This window comes from Erpetoichthys calabaricus, chromosome 17 (assembly GCF_900747795.2).
Source record: "Erpetoichthys calabaricus chromosome 17, fErpCal1.3, whole genome shotgun sequence".
Lineage (NCBI taxonomy): Eukaryota > Metazoa > Chordata > Cladistia > Polypteriformes > Polypteridae > Erpetoichthys > Erpetoichthys calabaricus.
In genome coordinates this window covers 91,812,174-91,837,193 of record NC_041410.2, presented here as the reverse complement: position 1 = coordinate 91,837,193, position 25,020 = coordinate 91,812,174, and the positions used below count along the sequence as shown (strand labels likewise).

Sequence of the window (25,020 nt, the reverse complement as noted above, 5' to 3'; positions counted from 1 at the left end):
GACGAGACAAATAAATAAATAAATAAATAAATAAATAAATAAAAGGTGCAACTGACAGACAGACAGACAGACAGACAGACAGACAGACAGACAGACAGATAGATAGATAGATAGATAGATAGATAGATAGATAGATAGATAGATAGATAGATAGATAGATAGATAGTATGGGCACGGTGGCACAGCTCGCAGTTAGGAGACCCGGGTTCGCTTCCCGGGTCCTCCCTGCGTGGAGTTTGCATGTTCTCCCTGTGTCTGCGTGGGTTTCGTCCAGGCGCTCCGGTTTCCTCCCAAAGACATGCTGGTTAGGTGGATTGGCGATTCTAAATTGGCCCTAGTGCGTGTTGTGTGTGTCCTGCGGTGGGTTGGCACCCTGCCCGGGATTGTTTCCTGCCTTGTGCCCTGTGTTGGCTGGGATTGGCTCCAGCAGACCCCCGTGACCCTGTGTTCGGATTCAGTGGGTTGGAAAATGGATGGATAGATAGATAGTGTAGTAGGTAAGATTACATATTTAGATGGTTTAACGGCAAAGGCATTGTAAAAGATAGATAGATAGGACCACAATGGTGAGCGAAGAAAAGTACATGTATAGACGTGAGACTTTCCTAAAGGTCAGCTTCAATAGGACATCAGGAGCTACAGGAAGGAGTGCTGAAGGTCTTTCTATCTACTGTATATGTTATTTTATCATCCATATCTATCTATCTATCTATCTATCTATCTATCTATCTATCTATCTATCTATCTATCTATCTATCTATCTATCTATCTATCTATCTATCTATCTATCTATCTATCTATCTATCTATCTATCTGAAACAAACAAACAAATGTGAAAGGCCCTCTAAAAGAGGTATAAGACACTAAATCAGATGGACAGACAAATAAATAAAAGGCACTATAAAAAATAGAGATTGACATGTATGAAATGTTCTACACATTAGAAGGCACTGCAACAGGTAGATAGTTAGATAAATAGATTCATTAAATAAAACTATATGAAATAGATTTATTGATATGAAATGGATTATAAAATAGATAAAAGAACAACATTAGATCGACAGACTGATCGATAGAATAAAGGCACCATATGGAAGAGACAAATGAAAATATATGAAAGTAGGCATTATACCAGATTGACAGACCGATAGTTGGATTACAAGATAGATAAAAGGCACTGTATGAAATAGATATATAGATGAAAAAGACTACATAAAAGGCAGACCGAGAGACAGACAGACAGACAGACAGACAGACAGATAGATAGATAGATAGATAGATAGATAGATAGATAGATAGATAGATAGATAGATAGCCAATTGCTCACGACCGTTCCAAGTGACCACCCCAGTTTAAAGATGTCGGTTAAGGGACGGCATGGTGGCACAGCGGTTAGCTCGTCTGCCTCACCATTCTAGAGTCCTGCTCTTTATCGTGTCTCTTTGGTTTTTGCTTGCTCTCACATTTTCCTGTATACTTCACTTTCGCCCCACATTAAAAGTCACACATGTCGGTTAATTACATGCATTATAACTACTGCTTTTATTATTTAAGGTGAAGGTAATTCGTCTTTCCAAATGTTACTGTAAAATAAAGCACTAGGCTGAAATTGGCTGCTTATTTGTCTGCTGCGTTTTTCGGATTGTCGGTTCCTCCTTAAAATCTGCTTCAATGTTGCGCATATCATAAAGCTCACAACTTGCTACTGCTATTCGCAGAGGTAGTGAAGGCCGCCTGAAAGAAATTCTAACGTGATAAGAAAAACAAGGTAAACTAAATCAGAAGAATATGGCGGGTGTGCGCATTTCCATCTGTCGGCTCTCCTCTGTACGTTTCACGAACGGCACTCACTATCGCTGAGACGGAGCCCGTCGGTCCAAACACTTCAGCGATTAAAGATGGCCAAAAGATTCAGAGTCAGTTCGGCGGTCACTCGGCTGGCTGCTTCTCCACATTTCGTCCACACGCCGGCATTTCGCACATCTGCCTCACATTTTACGTGGCTACTTGTAAAGACTCGATGCGCGGACTGGAGCTCCACATTGAAATTTCAATCTCAGACTTACATTATTCAATTTGCCGCTTTAGACCGCTAATTAATCATTACACAGCATGTCGCGTTCATCGTCATCATACTTTATAAATAATACTGACTTTCTATTCAAAAGAAGAAAAGCGTCTTGCATAAGATGGGAAATAAAATCAATAACTGAAATTGGTATGAAGCCGTCATTCAAGGCGCCGTGCTAATTCTTAAACATGACCGTTTAATACCTCCAGATCGCCGCCGTTCTCCAGCACCACTCGCGGCTGCGGGCTGAGGGTCTCGCGCTCACTCTGTTACTCCACTTCTGCAGCTGAGCTTCAAGCCCAATGACGTCATTCCGAGCCGAAACAAAGCGCTGCTGTCTTTCAGCACCAGACTGGCACTCTCTCAATGGACAGCTCCGTGGCAAACTAGCGGATGAAATCAGGATATCGTGAACGACGAGGCAGGCGACAAAGTGGCCGTCGCGTGAGCTCTAAGACATTTCAGGAGCTGGCCTTTGTACATGCAGTAGGAATATGCAAATGGGGAACGAAACCGTCATCTGTGCCCTAATGAACACCCGCGACACGGCAAACTTTGCATTAAGCACCGCGAAACTAAAGTCCATGGGATGGTGGTGGTCTCATTAAGGCGTCTGCGGCTTCAAATGGGATAGCGCATCAGGTAATTAAGAATGGCATTGTTATTGTGCGTGCTTTTCAGATGGACACAAAAGTGGCGCGGCATTGATCGTGGAACCTCAAGGTTTCATATGTAGCTGTAATTTAATTAAGGATTATTTCCGTAAACAGAGCAGAGGCTGGAGCAGCAGGACATCCACTGCATAAAATCACTCATCGAGCTTCTCGTCTTCCACCCGCGTACGCACTCTAGGCGTTGAAAAGATGAATCTGTCATTCGAAAAGCCCCAGTTAGGGGCAACGCGAAAAGGTTCAATGGAGCAATTCCTTCATTGATGTTCATCTGCTGTATCCCGGACCGGATTACGATGTTGTGTCAAAGTAGATAATTACATTCAAATCTGAACACTTCGGAAGGTCAAGAAACAACGCACACTTAAGTATCGACGGGCAAATAGACACGTTATAGAACATGAAATCATCCGAAGTGTTAGAGATCAGAGGGCGGAAGATCGGCAGGAATTAAAACTCAGCCGCAGAATAACACAGCGGAGCGGTTAACAATTCCCTGGAATTACAGTGTGGGCACATTGCACGGATCGCATTACTGGCGTGCTCAGGTGCAGTGGAAGTTGTATTTTCCTTTTTTAAATTGTAAATAATATAAATTGGGTTGACAATTTGTGTACGTTGCAATATATATTTGACTGGTAAGATATAAACAAGAATAGGCATATGATTTAAACATTTATCTACGCTTTATATGGTGCCTTCCCTATCTATCTATCTATCTATCTATCTATCTATCTATCTATCTATCTATCTATCTATCTATCTATCTATCTATCTATCTATCTATCTATCTATCTATCTATCTATCTATCTATCTATTATTTCAAAGTCTTTCATTATCTATTAATTATATCCTATTTGTCTATCTGTTTTATATTGCCTTTCAAATCTACGTATCTATTTGATATAGTGCCTTTAACCTATCATTCTGTCTGTCTATTGATCTTATATAGTGCATTCTATTTGTTTATTACATAGCATCTTTCATATATATTCATCTAGTCATTTTATATAGTGTCTTTAATCTTTCTTTATTTGTATCCATTATAAAGTGTTTAATTATCTAGCTATGTATAATATAGTGCCTTTCCTATCTATTTTATAATGCCCTTCATGTCCATCTTTTCATTTAAAGCAATTTTACCTATCAATTTGTCTATCTAGTGATCTGATATAGTGCCTTATAATTAAATTAAAATATATGCCTTATATCTGTCTATTTCATGTAGTGTGTTTTATCTATCAATAAATTAAGCTGTTATAAAGTGTTTAATCATCTAGCTATCTACTTCATAATGTCTTCCAGATCTATTTCATAAAGTGCTTTTACCTTTCAATTTGTCTATCTGTTGATCTTTTAAAGTGCCTTGATATATAATTGGTTTTAATTTAAATCTATCTATCTATCTATCTATCTATCTATCTATCTATCTATCTATCTATCTATCTATCTATCTATCTATCTATCTATCTATCTATCTATCTATCTATCTATCTATCTATCTATCTATCTAATCCTGCCTACTATACTAAAATCTATCTATCTATCTATCTATCTATCTATCTATCTATCTATCTATCTATCTATCTATCTATCTATCTATCTATCTATCTATCTATCTATCTATCTATCTATCTATCTATCTATCTATCTAATCCTGCCTACTATACTAAAATCTATCTATCTATCTATCTATCTATCTATCTATCTATCTATCTATCTATCTATCTATCTATCTATCTATCTATCTATCTATCTATCTATCTATCTATCTATCTATCTATCTATCTATCTATCATATAGTGCCTTTCCTACTCTATCTATCTATCTATCTATCTATCTATCTATCTATCTATCTATCTATCTATCTATCTATCTATCTATCTATCTATCTATCTATCTATCTAATCCTGCCTACTATACTAAAATCTATCTATCTATCTATCTATCTATCTATCTATCTATCTATCTATCTATCTATCTATCTATCTATCTATCTATCTATCTATCTATCTATCTATCTATCTATCTATCTATCTATCTATCTATCTATCTATCTATCTATCTATCTACCTTCACTAGTAATCTTAAACTTATAGATAGATACAGTACTCCTTATTTATTTTTGTATTTATTTGTTTGTTTCTGATTCTGTAAACTGGCTTATCTGTTGCTGCTTATTTTAATTCATGTAAGTAAACGGCAGCTCACTATAAGGCACTCTTAAGTCAAACGTTCCGTCTTTTAACGCCTTCTTAGTTGATCCCCGCACACTTCTTAAGTCAAGATGGCCTTCTGTTTTATGTCAGCGTGTGCAGAAGCCCAAGCGATGCTCATTCTAGCCGTGCTTTCTTGTTGTGTTTCTCTCCAGTTTCGGCTCTTTCTGATCACATCACATTTTCTCACTGCAGAATCCCTCGGTTCCCTTTCATTTCGATCTCCGCCATGGATCCGGCTCAGGAGTATTCCCGCTTCCTGGTGAAGATCCTGGAGGAGTTGGACACCAAGCACAGCAGCGTGTCCTACCAGGACCTGTGCAAATCGCTCTGCTCCCGGTTTGACTTGGCCCACTTGGCCAAACTGAGGAGTCTTCTCTTCTACACGGCCTGCTTGGATCCCAGCTTCCCGGCCACTTTGTTCAAAGACAAGATGAGATGTTCGGCCGACAGCCAGCAATCCAAGAAGATAATGGTGGCCGCGGACATAGTCACGATGTTTAATTTGATTCAGATGAATGGTGGAGCAGCCAAGGAGAAGTTACCTCTGGGACGACGGCATAAATTTCACAAAAACCAGTCCTTTGAGTCTTGTCGCTCTGACACGGAAGTGTGCAAGTTCTCCGACTGTGTGGCAAACTGTGACTTCTTAGATGTCAGAGGGCACATCCCCTCATCCCGTATGTCCCCCTGTGTGAAGTCCGACTGCACGGATTCTCCCCAATTCATTCCCGCCACCGACCCCAATTTCCTGCTGGGAATTAACAAGGAAATGAAAAGTCGCGCGGCCTCCCTGGACCGACTCCAGATGCTCCCGCAGTTCTCGGATGACAGCCCTCCTCCATGTGAAATGCAGAGCACCTACTTCCCCATGGACATCGACAGCGAGTCGACAACGTATGACGAGTCGCTGCCCATGAACCCGGGGATTAAAGAGACCTTCATCTCAAATATCGAACCTTTTCCAGTCCACTCGTGTACTCAGAAACGAAATATTTTTAAAGAGGATTTCCATAACCTTCCGGCGTTTGCCACACACATCATTTCCGTGGAGTCAAAGCCGGACGACAAGGTGTGCAGCGGACACGGCCGAAAAGATCCCCACAAATCCACGACTTTCTTCAACCACAGTTTTGAGCTACCATACAGTAATCCCTACTTTGAGCCTGTAGCATCTCCTGTCCAAGACAAACGGCGCGTGAAACACGAGAGTCTGGATGATCTCCAGGCCTCGACTTACTTTGGGCCCACCACCGTGACGGAGGTGTCAAACCCGAGGCGCTCATCGGGAAAACTGAACAAGCAGACCGCCTGGCCGGTGAAGAGTCTGAGCCTCAACACGGAAGAAGGGCCCGATTTCGAGCGGTCATTTCTTAACGGGAATCTGTCCAAGGAGTGCCATCGCTCCAATGTGAGCGGCGTGGAGAAAGTTCAGACCTATCAGTGCTCCAAGGACCATGCCGCCATCTCCCCATCGGGCTTCGGTTTAAAAATGAACTGTCAGAAGACCAAAGAAGCCATCTGCATCCCCGTCGGCCCAGCGGTCGAGAAAAGAGAAGGCCTGAAACGCTACAAGGATAAAAGTATCAACTGCACGTCTTTTCAGGCGGTAAGCATCGACAACACCTCGAGTGTGGGAACCCAGACGGATCAGTTGGAACCGAAAAAGGCGAAGGAAAACTTCGGCGGAAACCACATGAAATACGGGGAAAGACGCCCCTTCAAACATTCGGACGAGGACTCGGAAGTGGTCAGCGATGACATTAGCGACATTTTCCGATTTCTGGACGACATGAGCATCTGCGACTCCAGCGGAGTCATCCAGTCTTCCCGCTACAACAGCAACGGTTCCCTCTCCCAGGTGATGAAGTCGGACGGCGACAGTTCACCAGAGCGAAAATCCGTCAAACACAGCAAAGCAGGCAGCAAGGCAGACAAAGTGTTTCATTCCCAAGAGAGCCCCGACGATGAGCTGAAAGCCAGCGTCTGCAAATTGGTCCTGCGCATCGGCGAGATTGAGAAGAAGCTGGAGACCCTCTCGGGCGTGCGGAACGAAATCTCCCAAGTCCTCTCCAAGCTGACCAAGCTGGACGAGAAGATCCAACAGCCGGAAGTGAACAGCAGGCAAAGCCAGATGGACCTGGCCAGTGAGGAGCCCTCGGATAACAACGTGTCACCGAGGATCTTTCAGTGCCACACCACGGGCCACGCCACCAAGTTGGAGAACAACCCAGAGTGGTGCTGCTCGGACGCCAGTGGCAGCAACAGCGAAAGTTTAAGGGTCAAAGCTTTGAAAAAGAATTTATTTACAAGGAGGTCTTCGAGGTCCCTGACAGAGGAGAACAGCGCCACCGAGTCCAAAATTGCTAGCATCTCGAACTCGCCAAGGGACTGGAAGTCTGCCCCCTATGGACAGACTGGGGACGACATGAAGGAAAAGGAACGGGAAAGCAAAGAATGGCACCGGAAATCCAAAGAGGTACGCTCCCTTTTGTCTTCCTATAAATGTATACATTGTGACATAAACAGTGGGACACACACAACGAAGGTCGGGGGCAGCCACCCGTGTGCTCGTCCCTGGCTGCATGAGGTAAATCCGTAAACACAGACGGTTACAGATTGGAGTTTAAAACCGAACTGATCCAAGTAGGGAAGATGGCGGGTTTTTAAGGTCGGTCAGGGGAAGTGATGTCATCGGAGCGGGGACAGGAAGTGATGTCGTGGGACTGGTAACAGAAAGTGACGTCCCTGGGGTGTGGACAGGAAATGATGTTGTTGGAGCAGAAACCGGAAGTGACATCCTTGTGGTGGGGACAAGAAGTGATGTCCTAGGTGCCAGGACAGGAAGTGATGTCGCTGGACCGGAAACCAGCAGTGATGTCCTTGGGGTGGGGACAGGAAGTGATGTTGTCGGGGTGGGGACAGGAAGTGATGTCATTGGATTGGAAACTGGGAGTGACGTCCTTGGGACTGGGACAAGAAGTGATGTCCTTGGCACCCGGACAGGAAATGATGTCATTGGGGTGGGGACAGAAAGTGATGTCCTTGGTGCTAGGACAGGAAGTGATGTTGTTGGACCGGAAACCAGCAGTGATGTACTTGGGGTGGGGACAGGAAGTGATGTCGTGGGACTGGTAACAGAAAGTGACGTCCTTGGGGTGTGGACAGGAAATGATGTTGTTGGAGCAGAAACCGGGAGTGACATCCTTGTGGCGGGGACAAGAAGTGATGTCCTAGGTGCCAGGACAGGAAGTGATGTCGTGGGACCGGAAACCAGCAGTGATGTCCTTGGGGTGGGGACAGGAAGTGATGTTGTCGGGGTGGGGACAGGAAGTGATGTCATTGGATTGGAAACTGGGAGTGACGTCCTTGGGACTGGGACAAGAAGTGATGTCCTTGGCACCCGGACAGGAAATGATGTCGTTGGGGTGGGGACAGAAAGTGATGTCCTTGGTGCTAGGACAGGAAGTGATGTTGTTGGACTGGAAACCAGCAGTGATGTACTTGGGGTGGGGACAGGAAGTGATGTCATTGGACCAGAAGTGGAATTTACGTCCTCAGGTTCGGGACAGGAAGTGATGTTGTTGGATCGGAAACTGGGAGTGACGTCCTTGGAACGGGGACAAAAAGTGATGTCCTTGGTGCTGGGACAGGAAGTGATGTCGTTGGACTGGAAACTACCAGTGATGTCCTTGGGGCAGGGACAGGAAGTGATGTCGTAGGGGTGGGGAGAGGAAGTGATGTCCTTGGCTCCAGAACAGGAAATTATGTCGTTGGACCAGAACTAGAAGTGACATCCTTGGATTCAGGCGGAATTTCTCATGTCTGGTCTGCAGAGAGTAAAGAAGGAGGTTTAGTGCAACCCGCTGCCCCCTGGTCTGGTGTGGAATTGTGTCTTTTGGTCCCTTTGGTTGACTCCCAAGCACACATGTGTGACAATATATATATATATCCTTTTATATGGCTGCTTCTGTCACAATGCATCATTCTGACCAGATATTTTTGAGTTTTCTTGATGTCCTGCTCATTGCAACACCATCACAATATTTCAATGGAATTCAAATCAGGGCTTTGACTTGGCCAGTCCAAAGCCCTCTATTTGTTCTTTTGGAGCTGCTCCTAGTGTGAATCAGATCATTGCCACATTGAAAGGTCCATCTATGGCTCCCCTCAAACATTTGCACAGATGGCCTCACATGCTACTCAAGCCCACTTTGATGTGATGCAGAGTTCACAGTCGACTCGATGAATGTGAGCTGCCCAAACCAGAACATTTCCATCACCACACTACATAGCTGGTGTGAAGTTCATCTCCTGATAAAGCTGCCTATGGTTTATACCAAACATGTCCAAGGGTATGGTGGCCAGACAACTCCATCTTTGATCCATCGGTCCAGAATACATTGTCCCAGCAGGCCTGCTTTTTGCCTAGATGCTCAATGGTGACCTGTAGTCTTGGTCTGCTATTCATGTTAGACATCAAAGGCCCTTTCCTGACCCACCGCCCATGCAGGTCACATTTGTGGAATCTCCTTTTGTTTGTAGATGCATGCACTTTCGACACCAATATTTTGAAAGAGTTACCTGCAGACCCCACAATGGAATGTAGATAGATAGATAGATAGATAGATAGATAGATAGATAGATAGATAGATAGATAGATAGATAGATAGATAGATAGATAGATGGCATAGTCGAAAAGATAAGATTTAGATTGATTAACAAGAAAAGCATTATATTGGATAGATAGATAGATAGATAGATAGATAGATAGATAGATAGATAGATAGATAGATAGATAGATAGATAGATAGATAGATAGATAGATAGATAGATGGCGTAGTCGGCAAGATAAAATTTAAATTCATTAACATGAAAAGCATATAGATAGATAGATAGATAGATAGATAGATAGATAGATAGATAGATAGATAGATAGATAGATAGATAGGTGAAAGGCTGATATGGAGGAGCACTACAGTACAGAATGAGTAGACGGACAGCTTAGCCCCCTACCTGCCGTTATTCTTCCTCAATGTAACGCATACACGCTGCATTATTTTTAACCTCCTCCTAGCCATGCAGTCCCCTTTAACGCTCATCATGTCACCTATTGTCCCAATGTGCTGTACTTCTCACCCCCAGCTCTAAATGCCATTTCTGACCGATGCCCCTCTGAAGCAGACCTCATTGTTTAAATGTTTGTAGTGTCGGTTACTGGGCCTGGGGGGCTGTGCGATGCTCAGGTGTTAAAGTGCTAGCAGACTTTGATGACTGGTGGCTTGTGCTGGCGGATGATATAAAATAAGGGTGACTCGGCTGATGGAGACAGTAGCGGATTCTGTTTAGATTTAGGACTTTAAACGTGCTGCTTTAAATGAAGCCAAGAGCTGAGTGCGCTGAACGTTTGGGTGGCGCGTCGTGCGAGGGGTTTCTTCATTTATTGCTGTCTGACAGACTTGCAGATGTCTGATTTATTGCAAGACAGTAATGGAGTTATATAAACATATCAGTCAAATGCTGTAATGTCACCTCTTGTTGTTTACACTTGCCATTAATGACAGCATAATGTTATGTGCTCTTTTTTGATTTAAAAATAAATACACAGGTAATGCACAGTAAACCACCATTTTAATAAATCTGAAATCAAAGCAGTAAAGTTCCTCAGATCAAACATTGTGTGCCAGGAGAGGCCGCTGCTCTTTTTTGCTGATTCTGTTGTATTTAATAGCTGTTGTGATGAGGAGCTCGGTGTGAGGCCTCCTGAAAGGACCGTAAGGGCAGGGCAGTACCCGATGCAGCCTGCCCGAGGAGACTCAACTCGTGTCCAGCTGGTGTCACAACTGCTAGCAGCAGGCTTCTGGCCTAGCAGGCTCCAGCCAAGGGGAGTGGGCAAAATACCACGAGCAAAGCAAACAGGGAGGAGGATGACTGTAAAGCTCTGGTTTGTGCACAGACTTGCAGACAAGGGATTTGTATAAATTAGTATTTATTCACACACACACACAAAAAATAATACATTTCAAAAAAAAATTGCAAAAGGAGTTGTTGCCTAAAAGGAAATCCAAAGAAAACAGGTCTTGATACGCAATCCTTAAACAGAAGCAAGAAAAATTAAAAAGAAAATAGTAACACTCTTGTTATGAGCCGAAGTTTTGGAACTTTGCATATTCATTCTGTACCCTTTGTGTATTTTTGGTTTATTTTTTTTGCAATGTGGTTAACACTTAAGTAAAACTGCACATGTCAGGGATTATGCGACATGAGTAATTTTTTTTACATTTTTAATGGACATTTTATTATTGTTTGCTGATATCCAGCGTTAGTCACCATACACACTGTGACAGATAGGGGGCACCACCGAGCCCCAAACCCTGGACACACAGTAACTGGTTTAGAACACAGGGGTTTTTATTATAAAAAATACCTCACAAAGGCTTCTTCTAATGTTGCACAAGCACAATTATGATCAAATTCTCCTTCCTTCCTTCTCTTCTTTCTCTGTCCACATTCCCCCAGCGAGTGTTACCTTCCTTTGTCCCAACTGGAAGAGGCTGGATGGCTTCCTTTTATGTCAGACCCGGGATACAGCCCGATGGATGCACTCCCGGGTCAAGTGGAAGTCCTAAAAATCAGGGAGCATGAATCTCTGCTGCACCCTCTGGTGGCACCCATGGAACTCAGCAGTGCTGACTCATAGCACTACAAGTCCCATCATGCTCTGCAGGTGTCCACATGGTTACTGAGGCTGTAGGATGGTGCCATCTAGTGGATGAGGCATAAACATATTCTAAAATAGGAGCCCCCCCGTTCTCCCCCCATTGCCCCCCCCCCCCAGTGCTCCTACAACTCCCATCATGCTCTGCAGGTATCCACATGGTTACTGAGTTTGTGGGATGCTGCCATCTAGTGGGTGAGACATAAACATATTCCAAAATAGGAGCCCCCCCCCCCGCTCTACCCCTCAGTGCCCCCCCCAGTGCTCCTACAACTCCCATCATGCTCTGCAGGTATTCGCATGGTCACTGAGTTTGTGGGATGCTACCATTTAGTGGGTGAGACATAAACATATTCTAAAATAGGAGCCCCCCCCTCGCTCTACCCCAGTGCTCCTACAACTCCCATCATGCTCTGCAGGTATCCACATGGTTACTGAGTTTGTGGGATGCTGCCATCTAGTGGATGAGGCATAAACATATTCTAAAATAGGAGCGCCCCCTGTTCTCCCCCATTGCCCCCCCCCCCCAGTGCTCGTACAACTCCCATCATGCTCTGCAGGTGTCCACATGGTTACTGAAGTTGTGGGATGCTGCCATCTAGTGGGTGAGGCATAAACATATTCTAAAATAGGAGCCCCCCCCCCCCGCTCTACCCCTCAGTGCCCCCCCCCCAGTGCTCCTACAACTCCCATCATGCTCTGCAGGTATTCACATGGTCACTGAGTTTGTGGGATGCTACCATTTAGTGGGTGAGGCATAAACATATTCTAAAATAGGAGCCCCCCCTCGCTCTACCCCAGTGCTCCTACAACTCCCATCATGCTCTGCAGGTATCCGCATGGTCACTGAGTTTGTGGGATGCTGCCATCTAGTGGATTAAGCATTAACATATTCTAAAATAGGAGCGCCCCCCCCCGCTCTACCCCTCAGTGCCCCCCCCAGTGCTCGTACAACTCCCATCATGCTCTGCAGGTATCCACATGGTTACTGAGTCTGTGGGATGCTGCCATCTAGTGGATTAAGCATTAACATATGATGAGGCATAAACATAAATCCCTGTCCCCCCCCCGGCTGTGCCCCCCAGTGCTCCTCTGTTTTTTTTTTCTTCCAGTCTAGATAAGGACTCCATACCTATCCTGGATAAAATGCCATATAATCCTGCCTGTTACTTACAACGCCTGTTATATCAAATCCTTAGACGTCTCCATTCTGTACAAAATCATGAAATGAAAAAACTTATTGGCCAACACTACAGAACTGCTTGGGGTGAATACAATCCTGGACTGAGACCCTCACCGGCCCCTGAGTGCAGGCTTCATGAATATAGCGCCTTAACTGAGAGTTGATCATGAAGCCATTTAATGCAGCACGGTAAAATTCCATTCTTGCATTTGCTGAGTGGACACGCCGTCGTCTCATCGAGCTTTTAGCACCACCCCCCGTCCCCCCCTCACCCGGTAATTTCTGCTGCGTGGACACTGCAATCGCTTCGTTAAGCTCAGGAGTTGGGACCCCCCTCGGTTATTTTATTGCAACAACACACGAGAGATTCATGGGTGGGGTGGGAGGTCAGAGTAGGGGGAGTGGATTTGATGAAAAGGCTCCTTGTCGTCACAGAACCCTTGGTGCGCACCCAGGACTCCTTGACGGTAGATCCACTCCTGCATAAATAGCATAATAAAATAATATATTTTTTTAGTGGGAGGAGTTGATGATATTCCTGACTAAACAAGAAATGCTTCATGAAGAGCGATGAGTAAACCCGCAAAACCCGTAGAGCAAGGAAGGAAATGTTCGCCGAAAGTCGCTGAATTGCATTGAAATCAATAGGGAAACTAATTTTGAGTGGATTTTCGCTTCATCAGCCCTGTAAATTAACGGAAATGTGTCCAAAAATCCCGTTTAAATAAACGCAAGTCCCGTTAATGACACTGTAGAATCCATTAAGGGACTTTAATCTTTTTTTTCCTTCTTTCCATATAATGGCTTAAACAGCTGATGGATCCAAAACTAAATTATGAGTGAGTGCTGCTGTTTTTATTGTTGAATGGATTTTCAAAGCAAAATAATAATAATAATAATAACGAGGTAAAATATTTTATAGATTTACTTCAGGCACTGACTCGGAGCAGACCATTCTATGTTTAGCACTTCACATACATTTCCTAACCACACAGAACAGAAAGAAAATTAATGTATTCTTACCTGGAGGGATGCAATTATGCTTCCCTTGAAAATTCAAATCACAGTCAAGGACACAAATCATTGAAAAAAATCCACACTGAGCGCGTCCCCTCCCTGCCGCTCGGGAATTGTTTAAGTCTGAGGGCAGAGATTTTTAAAAACTTCCTTTCTACTGGTGCCTATTAACGTCTTTCTCTTCTTCTGTCTCTCCATTCTCATTCTCAGGATGGGCAGCCTTTCGGTAGTTTTGCTTCCTACCACGATAAGTTGGTCACTGGTGAGATTTTTTTTTTGTATTAATTGGCACATTTATGTCATTTACGGTATAGCTGATCAGGTGTCTCCATTTTTGTATTTACTAGCTGTGTTACCTGGCTGAGACTGATTGCACTGCACCGTTGATTGGAGTGTATTTTGTTATGCGCATAGTTATAAAATGCATTGCATCAGGCAACAGATGGTGCATCACCAACATTTTTAGTAATAAACTGCATTGCATTTGCCATTCAACAGATGGAACATTACAAACATTTGTAGTAATACAATACATTGCATTTGTCATTCCAACAAATGGTGCATCACAAAACAGGTATAATAATAACATGCATTGGATTTGTCATTCTAACAGATGGTGCATCGCACACATTTGAAGTGAGGAAATGCATTGCATTTGCCATTCAACAGATGGAACATTACAAACATTAGTAGTAATACAATACATTACATTTGTCATTCCAACAAATGATGCATCACAAAAGAGGTATAGTAATAACATGCATTGGATTTGTCATTCTAACAGATGGTGCATCACACACATTTGTAGTAATACAAAACATTGCATTTGTCATTCTAACAGATGGTGCATCACCCACATTTGAAGTGAGGAAATGCATTGCATTTGCCATTTAACAGATGGAACATTACAAACATTTGTAGTAATACAATACATTGCATTTGTCATTCCAACAAATGGTGCATCACAAAAGAGGTATAATAATAACATGCATTGGATTTGTCATTCTAACAGATGGTGCATCACACACATTTGAAGTGATGAATTGCATTGCATTTGCCATTCAACCGATGGAACATTTCAAACATTTGTAGTATACAGGTACATTGCATTTGTGTTCTTCTTCTTAAGTTCATTTATATTGCACTTTAAAAACAGCTCAAAGTTGGCCAAAGTGCTTTACAACAATAGATAAGAAAAAGAGTGAAAACATAATACATTAGAATAAAAGGAAAAAAAAAAAAACAAAGGCAAAACTAATATACAACTTACAGCAATGCCCGAGAGCTAAGAACCGTCAAAGCACAAACACATTCAGAGAATAAAACAACAGTGGTAAATTAGCCTGTCAGTGAGACATACAAACAAGTGAATAAATGTGGCATAAAATAATCAAATGTGGGAGCCAATCACATTGAGAGGGGCAGGCTGATCAAACTCCAGTGAAAGCACAATCACTGCTCAGATTCAGGGTTGGTGCAGAACAGACCGTAGTAGTTGTCATTCCAACAAATGGTGCATCACAAAACAGGTATAGTAATAACATGCATTGAATTTTTCTAACAGATGGTGCATCATACACATTTGTATTAATCAAGTGCATTGCATTTTTCATTCCAACAGATGGTGCATCACAAAACATGTGTAGTAATAAACTGCACTGAATTTGTCATTCCAACAGATGGTGCATCACACATATTTGTAGTGATAAAATGCTTTACATTTGTCGATCCAACAGATGGTGCATCACAAATCATTTGTACTAATAAAATGCATTACATTTGTCATTCAACAAATGGCATATTATAAATGTTTGTAGGAATATAATGCATTGCATTTGCCATTCCAGCAAATGGTGCATCACAAAAGATGTGCAGTAATAAAATGCACCGAATTTGTCATTCCAACAGACGGTGCATCACACACATTTGTAGTAATAAAATGCATACATTTGTAATTCCAACAGATGGTGCATCACAAAGCATCTGTAGTAATAAAATACATTGAATTTGTCATTCCTACAGATGGTGCTTCACACAAATTTGTAGTAATAAAATTCATTACATACTGGTATCTTCGTGATTTTAAAGATGAAACTCTTGCTATCGCACAAGGTCACTCTGCCCTGTGACATGGAGCTGAGCTCCTGTCTTTTGTCGAGGTTGAAGCACATGATGTTCTTGTCGCTGTGTATTTCTGTGATGAGTCGGAGTGCCGTGATGAGTCGGAGTGCCGTGTCCTTCCAGAGCAGAAAGGGCACCTACTGTAGCACCACCACTAATTTTAACAGTAACAGGAGAAGGTAATTGACTTTGCAGTATGGCTGACAGAACCTGTAATTACCTGCCTTGGTGTTTTAGTTGCTAATGTACTGATGTAAAAGAAACACATCACAGCCATCAAAGCGTTATTAATTGTGGCAGGAAAAAAAAGGTTATATACAGTATTTACAGTGGATTCCGTAAAATCTTCAGACCCCTTCACTTTTTAGCACACTTTATTGTTTATTTATCAGTTTTAAGCCCATAATGTCAAAGTGAAAACACGATTTCAGAAAGGTCTAAATATTTTTAGAAATTAAAAACTGAAATCTCTTATTCCTAGAAGCATTTAGACCCTTAATTCGGCACTTTGAAAAGGCCCCTTTGGCAGCAGATCCAGCTGGGAGTCTACTTGCGCTTGGGTTTAGGCAGCTTATTCCATTCTTTCTGCCAGATCCTCTCATTAGATTAGATGGGAATTGTCTGTAAACTGCCATCTTCAGGTCTCTCCACACATCTTATATGAGGTCTGAGTCTGGTCTTTGGCTGGACCACTCAGGGACACTCACAGATTTGTCCCGAAGCCACTCCAGCATTGTCTTGGTTGTGTACTTTGTGTCATTGTCTCCATGAAATCCCAGTCTGTGGTGGTGTGTACCCTGGAGCAGGTTTTCTTCAAGGCCCTCTCTGGATTCGGTTGTACTCATTCTCCCCTCATTTCTGACCGGTCTCCCTGTCCCTGCAGCTCCAAAGTGTGATGCTGTCACCACCGTGCTTCACCGTAGGGATGACATTCAGCAGGTGATGAGCAGTGCTGGTCTTCACCAAAAAAGTGCTCGGCGTTCCACACAGACTGTCTCACCGGACCAGAAACCATTTCTCCTTGTGCTCTCAGAATCTTTTAAACTGCCATACGCCTTTCAGTGAAGTGTGGCATCTGTCAAGCCGCTCTACCATAAACGTCTGATCAGTGGAGTGCTGCTGAGATGATCGTCCTTCTGATGGGTTCTCTCATCTCAGCAGAAGACTTCTGAAGTTCTATTAGAGTGAGCACTGGGTGTTTGGCCACCTGACCAAGACCCTTCTTACTCAGTTACTTAGTTTGGGTCCATCCATCCATCCATCCATCCATCCATCCATCCATCCATCCATCCATCCATCCATCCATCCATCCATCCATCCATTATCCAACCCGCTATATCCTAACTACAGGATCACAGGGGTCTACTGTGGGTCCGATTTTCTTCAGTTTCTCAGCTCTTGAGGCCACTATGATTCCAGCTTAAGAAATGACTTTACTGTATCTCCTAGCCCGGACGTATGCCCACCACAATTGATAACGGAGTTTCTACAGGGACTTCCTTGGACTTCATGGTCTGGTTAGTGTGGATTTTGGGACCCTCTATCCACAGGTACATGTGCGCCTTTCTAGACGATGAACGATCAGTTCAGTTTGCCACAGGTGGACTCCAATCAAGTTCTAGAAACATCTCAAGGAGATTGAAAGTAGACAGCAGGGGGCGCCTGAGCACAATGTGGGGTGCCACGGCAAAAGGGTCTGAATACGTCCAGGAAGGAGAGATTGCACTTTTTGCAGACCTTACTGAAAACATCGCACCTTTGCTTTGTCATTATGGGTTATCAAGCGCAGATTGAAAGGCAACAACGGCAAAGTTTTTCCAATTCAAATCAAATCTACAACACAGTCAAGTGAAGGGGTCCGAAGTCTTTCTCGATCTACTGTGCACCATATTGGACCTAATTGTCTTTGGTGATTTCGACTTCTATTAGGATTTTGATTCCTTCTCTGCCTTTTCTGCCTCTGGCATAACAGGTCAGGTCAGGTCAGGTCAGGGAGCAGGCACCGGTAGAGCTCCCTGCCACACCCACCACACGACGAAACAGCTCGGGATCCTGGTTGGCAACCCCCTAGAAAAGGTGTTTCTCGTGCAGAGGTGCCACAGATAAAAGCTTCTCGATCTTAAAATGCTTCCTCCATTGGTTCCACAGTCTGAGTGTGTGAAGCACTATTTTGTTGTTAGTACGTTGGCGATGACTTGTATTTGTTGGGGTGCAAAGCAAGGAATATAAAGAGGTGCTGCAGGATTTTATTTCTATTGTGGACCAATCCTGTGTGTGTGTTCATCTACTTGTGTCCATGTCCAGGTTTTTTATTGCTTGTATGTTTGCCGCCCGGTAATAAAACTGAAAGTGAGGTAGTGCCGTGCCACCTTCTGTCTTAGGTCTTTGGCTGCATAGATGTTTTGAATGCCAAATAAATGAGGTTATGGTTGAATGTAATTTCTTTAAAAAATGATTTATTGATGTATATTGGAATGTTGGGCGGCACGGTGGCGCAGTGGGTAGCGCTGCTGCCTCGCAGTTGGAAGACCTGGGGACCCGGGTTCGCTTCCCAGGTCCTCCCTGCGTGGAGTTTGCATGTTCTCCCCGTGTCTGCGTGGGTTTCCTCCGGGCGATCCGGTTTCCTCCCATAGTCCAAAGACATGCAGGCTAGGTGGATTGGCGATTCTAAATTGGCCCTAGTGTGTGCTTGGTGTGTGGGTGTGTTTGTGTGTGTCCTGCGGTGGGTTGGCACCCTGCCCAGGATTGTTTCCTGCCTTGTGCCCTGTGTTGGCTGGGATTGGCTCCAGCAGACCCCCGTGACCCTGTGTTCGAATTCAGCGGGTTGGAAAATGGATTGATGGATATTGGAATGTTCCGAAATTAAAAAAAGAAGCTTTGGAAGGATATTCACCGCTCCCACTTTCGTTCTCGGCTGGAGACAATGCAGTGGCCCCGGTAAATCTGTGCGTTCGCCTGTCTATGCCAGGTCAGTCTCTGTAAGGCCGTACCTTGGGACTTGATGCCTGTCTAGGCTTGGATGTGGCTTTGGATTTCTTTTCCGTTTCTTTCCAAGCAAAAGTGAGACCACCTCTGCAAGTCTTGCTTAATTTTTTACGTACAGACAGCAACATTTTGTTGATAAAGAGCTTTATGTTTACTTGTGATGTTTACCCCGAGGTATTTAAACTGATCTGCGATGATAAAAGGGAAGGCGTCCAATCTGATATTGTGTGCTGGAGAGTTCACTGGAATTCTTCTGTCTTCATCTGTTTTAATAACTCAGGCTGTCCTGTCGCATCAGCAAAATGTTTGAATTGAAATAAATAGAAAGAGTTGAGTTAATTGGATTTTTTTTTCTTATGGGGTTTGTTAAGCAATCCTAAGCTGACTTCTCTCATGGATTATAAAGAGGTGCTGCAGGATTTTACTTCTATTGTGGACCAATCCTGTGTGTGTGTTCATCTATTTGTGCCCATGTCCAGGTTTTTTATTGCTTGTGTGTTTGCTGCCCAGTACTAAAACTGAAAGTGAGGTAGTGCCGTGCCACCCTCTGTCTTAGGTCTTTGTAGGGTCGCCCTTTGGCTGCGTAGATGTTTTGAATTCCAAATAAATGAGGTTATGGCTGAATCGAATTTCTTAAAAAATGATTTATTGATCTATATCGGAATGTTCTGAAATAAAAAAGAAGCTTAGGAAGGATATTCATCGCTCCCACTTTTGCTCTCGGCTGGAGACAATGCAGCGGCCCCGGGAAACCTGTGCATTTGCCCCTCTGTTCCAGGTCAGTCTCTGTAAGGCCGTACCTTGAACTTGGACTTGATGCCTGTCTAGGCTTGGATGTGGCTTTAGATTTCTTTTCCGTTTCTTTCCGAGCCCCTTTCCTGCCGTTCGTGTCTACATATGCTTGCATATACTGTAATATAACCTCCTTGCGGTTGGGTAAATACTGGAAACCTCAAGATGATAAAAAAATAAGAGAAAAATAACACAGTTGCCTACAGAGTTCCGCTTCAGATGTCCATCTCCCGTGATGAACGAGACCAACTCCATTGTCTTTATTCTCTTTTCCTTTGCCGCCTCCACTCCTATCCTGCAAGCTTTGTCCTCCACCTCCCGACTCCGGCTCCTTGAGTGGAGTGAGGTGGCCTCGTTTATACCTCACCCGGAAGTGCTCCCCGATCCTCTTCCGCTAAAACTTCCGGGTGTGGAGGAAGTGCTGCAGACCAAAGCTCCCGAACTGTCCAGGTGCCTTCTGTTTGTGGCCACGGGCCCCAGCAGGGTTGAGTTTCCATGCTCCAAGCCCGTGGCCCTGATGCCATCCATGGGGGGTGGGGGTAGGGGTCTGCCCTCTTGTGTTCCGGGGAAGGTGCTGCTGTTGACATGTCCTCTCCTCTCCTCTCCCTAACCCTGGCCGTCTGCCACATTTGGAATGTTTTGAAATAGAAAAAGAAGCTTTGGAAGGAGATTCATCTTGCCAACGTTAATTCTTCCAGCTAAAGTGAGATGAAGGGTAGACCACCTCTGCAAGTCTTGCTTAATTTTTTCCGTACAGACAGCAACATTTTGTTGATAAAGAGCTTTATGTTTACTCGTGATATTTACCCCTAGGTATTTAAACGGATCTGCGATGATTAAAGGGAAGGCGTCCAATCTAATATTGTGTGCTGGAGAATTCACTGGAATTCTTCTGTCTTCATCTGTTTTAATAACTCAGGCTTTCCTGTCGCATCAGCAAAATGTCTCAATTGAAATAAATAGATAGAGTTGAGTTAATTGGAATTTTTTTCTTATGGAGATTGCGAAACAATCCTAAGCTGACTTCCCTCAGCTACTGCCTGTAGAGCGTCATCTTCCTCATTGGAAGCTTCCATTTTATTTTAGATAGATAGATAGATAGATAGATAGATAGATAGATAGATAGATAGATAGATAGATAGATAGATAGATAGATAGATAGATAGATAGATAGATAGATAGATAGATAGATAGATAGATAGATAGCATAGTAGGCAAGATTAACAATTTAAATAGACTAACCAGAAAGACATTATATAGAATAGAATAGAATAGAATAGATAGATAGTGAAGTAGGCAAGATTAAAAAAATATTAATAAATTGATAAGAAAGGAATTTTATGATAGATAGATAGATAGATAGATAGATAGATAGATAGATAGATAGATAGATAGATAGATAGATAGATAACGTACTATATAATAGATAGATAGATAGATAGATAGATAGATAGATAGATAGATAGATAGATAGATAGATAGATAGATAGATAGATAGATAGATAGAGTGAAAGGCACTATATATCGATAGATAGATAGTAGGCAAGATTAAAAAATTAGATAAATTCACAAAAAAGGCATTTTATCTATCTATCTATCTATCTATCTATCTATCTATCTATCTATCTATCTATCTATCTATCTATCTATCTATCTATCTATCTATCTATCTATCTATCTATCTATCTATCTATCTATCTATCTATCTATCTATCTATCTATCTATCCTGCCTACTATACTAAAATTTCGATCTATCTATCTATCTATCTATCTATCTATCTATCTATCTATCTATCTATCTATCTATCTATCTATCTATCTATCTATCTATCTATCTATCTATCTATCTATCTATCTATCTATCTATCTAATAAGCAGAGTTGCACAATGGCTGAGGAGGTGGCTGTTCAGCCATAAAGTTTACAGTTCATTTATGCAGCGTGGGGTTTGTTGTTAAACCAATCGAATCTTTAGCGGGGTCCCTTTCATGTTGGCGCTTTTGCTCCATGCCCTCTGCACTAATTGGCATTTCCTTATTTACCGTGTCCTAATTACCCCTCACCGCTCCCTCAAAGCCAACATGAAGCTGGCACATTCACTTTTTCACACATTAGGCATCCCAGGGGGTCCTCTGCAGAGCTGAATTTCCTGCTTTTCTCTCGCTGTTGGCCACCAGCATGACAAGAACTGTGACACAAGCAACCTTCTGTCATTATTACGGACTTTCTGCGCTGCTGCTTCCATCACATTTACTACAGCGGGTGCTGATTTGGCCTGACGGCTGCCTATACAGAACTTCACCATACGTGCTGAGTTCCATATTAAAATATTCCACAGCAGAGGGTGGTGCAGGTGGTAAAGGATATTATTGATTTATAAATCAATCAATCAATCAGTCATTTCAAGTAGGAATTGATATTTGCAACATTGCAAAATATGCTTGGCTGTATTTTGAAATCAATTCAATGGTACCTTGAACGAACAAAGTATCAATTTCTATCAAACACTTGAACGTTTCTGGGTGATTCCTCAGTTCAGAATGTTCTGTATACATTGTGACCACGTTTTGGGTGTCTAAAGCCCCCAAATCCCAGACACAACTGCACTGTCAGCAATACCAGGTGCAAATAGACTTCTTTTAGTTTCATTTTGCTTCGTTAACAGGTTTCAGTCACCAATCACCACAGTTTTCAGTTTGTTCTTAAAACCTTTACCTCCTCTGCTCCTCTCCAGGCCAGCTTTGTCCTCCTTTTCTTCTCTCGACTTCAACTTTCCCAGTTAGGATGGTAGGAGGGCTCCTTTTCAAACCGGACTTGGGAGTACTTCCTGGAGCCACAATATTTCCTTCAAAAAACACTTTGGGGTCAGGTAGAACCACCCTGGGATTAGGGATTCACTTACCACTTCCCACCTCCTGGTAGCATCCAGTGTACCCAACAGGGAAATGGAACTTTTGGAACCACAACTGTCACACTGCCCTGTGGATGTCCAGGCAGGAGCTCACCAGAAGGGACCTTGACACTTCTTCGGTATAGGGGAAGCTACTTGCCTTGGTAGGTCCCACACTCAATACCCAAGTACCCCAAACATGGCTGCCCAACTGAACTGTAACTACTATGTAGCCCCGAGGATGTCAAAATGGCTGCTGCCAGCCAACATTCTTGGAGAACTGACGGCCCCAAAAGAGCCTCCCAGTGTCCTCCTGACCAGGAATGGTACCACCAATCAATCCAGAAGGGATGCCACTCCATTCACATCTTCCATTCAGATATAAGTGTAACCCTAACCTGTGCTAGAGCTTCCCTTTATGGCATTGTCCCCTAACCTAACCCTTCAGTTTCTCCTCATTTTGTTATGCTGCAGCCTTGTTCTGAAATCATTTCAATTCAAATTCCCCTCATCAAGCAACACTCAGTACCCCAGAATGACAAAGTGAAAACAGGATTTCAGACATTTTTGCAAACTTATTAAAAATAAAACAAATGAATTATTACACTGACACAAGTGATCAGATCATCTGCTCAGTACTTAGTTGAAGCCCCTCTGGTAGCCATTCCAGCCTGGAATCTTCTTGGGTTTGACGTGACAGAGCTTCACCCACCTGGATTTGGGGAATTCCCTGCCCATTCTTCTTTGCAGATCCTCTCAGTCTCTGCCAGGTTGGATGGAAACCACTGGTGTACAGATATTTTGGATTGGGTATGAGTGCAGGATCTGGCTGGGCAACTCAAGGATTTTCACAGAGTTGTTTCTCCAAACCACCTGGTTTGGGACCTGAGTGGAAGAGGGTGACGCCTCAGCACCACACTGGAATAGTGTGAGGTTTTTTTACGGTGGCTGGAGAGCCAATCCTGCCAACATCCCCCAAGATATCCCTGTAAGTTGGAGGACCTGCTTGCAGATTAATGTCATACCTAGGATGGAGCAATTGCAGGTTAAGGGCCTGGCTCAGGTGCCCAATGGAGTAGAGTCTCTTCTGGCGTTTTACAGGATTCGAACCAGCAACCTTCCGATTACCGGCACATGCTCCCAACCTGTCTCTAAGCCACTTCTGCATGGTTTTTGCTTTATCCTATTGGAAGTTGAACCTTCGGTCCAATCTGAGGTCCAGAATAACCTGGAGCAGGTTTTCATTAAGGATATCTTTCTTCTTTCCTCCATTTAGCTTTCCCTCAATTGTGTCTAATCCCCTGTCCAACCCCACACCTCGATGCCACCACCAACCTACTTCACTGTTGGAATGGCACTGCACAGGTGAAGAGCGGTTCCTGGCTTCCACTAGACATGTTGCTTAGAATTGAGGCCAAACAGTTCAACGTTGGCTTCATCAGACCAGAGAATCTCGTTTCTCACAGTCTAAGAGTTCTTGAGGTGGATTTTTGCCAACTCCAAATGGGTTACCGTGTATGTTTGACTAATGAGAGGCTTCAGTCAGACCACTCTCAGGTCAGTGGAGTGCAGCAGTGATGGTTGAAGTTTCGCCCTTCTCCACAAAAGCCCACCCAGATTGACCCCTGGATTCTTGGTCATCTTTTTTACCAAGTCCCTGATCAGTTTGGTCAGGTGTTCCAAAACTTCTTCCATTTAAGAATTATGGAAGCAAAGGTGCTTTTTGGGAACCTTGTATCCTGCTAGGGCCCAGGACCTTTAGAGCTACCTAGACATTCTTGTACTTTCTCGTATACGAAGTATAGAGAAGGTATTGCAATTGTCCAAAAATTCGACCTCGAGATTTTGATGAATCTCGACATCTTAGACCTCCCTGAGTCCAATTTACTTTCTTGTAGGGAAAGTATTGCAATCATCCAAAATTTCGATTTCGAGATTTTGATGAATCTTGACGTTTTAGACCTCACTAAGTCCGATTTACTTTATCGTAGGGAAAATATTGCAATCATCCAAAAATTTGACCTCTAGATTTTGATGAATCTTGATATTTTAGACCTCTCTGAGTCTGATTTACTTTCTCGTAGGGAAAGTATTACAATCGTCCAAAATTTTGATTTCGAGATTTTAATGAATCTCAATGTTTTAGTCATCCCTGAGTCTGATTTACTTTATCGTAGGGAAAGTATTGCAATCATCCAAAATTTCGATTTCGAGATTTTGATGAATCTCGACGTTTTAGACCTCACTGAGTCCGATTTACTTTATCGTAGGGAAAATATTGCAATCATCCAAAAATTTGACCTCTAGATTTTGATGAATCTTGATATTTTAGACCTCTCTGAGTCTGATTTACTT

The 25,020-nt window shown here is 43.1% G+C and overlaps 1 protein-coding gene across 1 annotated transcript in view; it reads left to right on the top strand.

The window, feature by feature from the left end:
* Positions 1 to 1,321: 1,321 nt before the first annotated feature.
* The window catches only part of minar1 (membrane integral NOTCH2 associated receptor 1), a 58,714-nt gene continuing 35,015 nt past the window's right edge, over positions 1,322 to 25,020 (top strand). The window contains exons 1-2 of the mRNA XM_028823140.2: positions 1,322 to 3,290; positions 5,155 to 7,438. Of these exons, the coding sequence (XP_028678973.1) occupies positions 5,189 to 7,438 (2,250 nt within the window). The 5' untranslated portion in view covers positions 1,322 to 3,290; positions 5,155 to 5,188. The remainder of the gene's footprint in view (positions 3,291 to 5,154; positions 7,439 to 25,020) is intronic.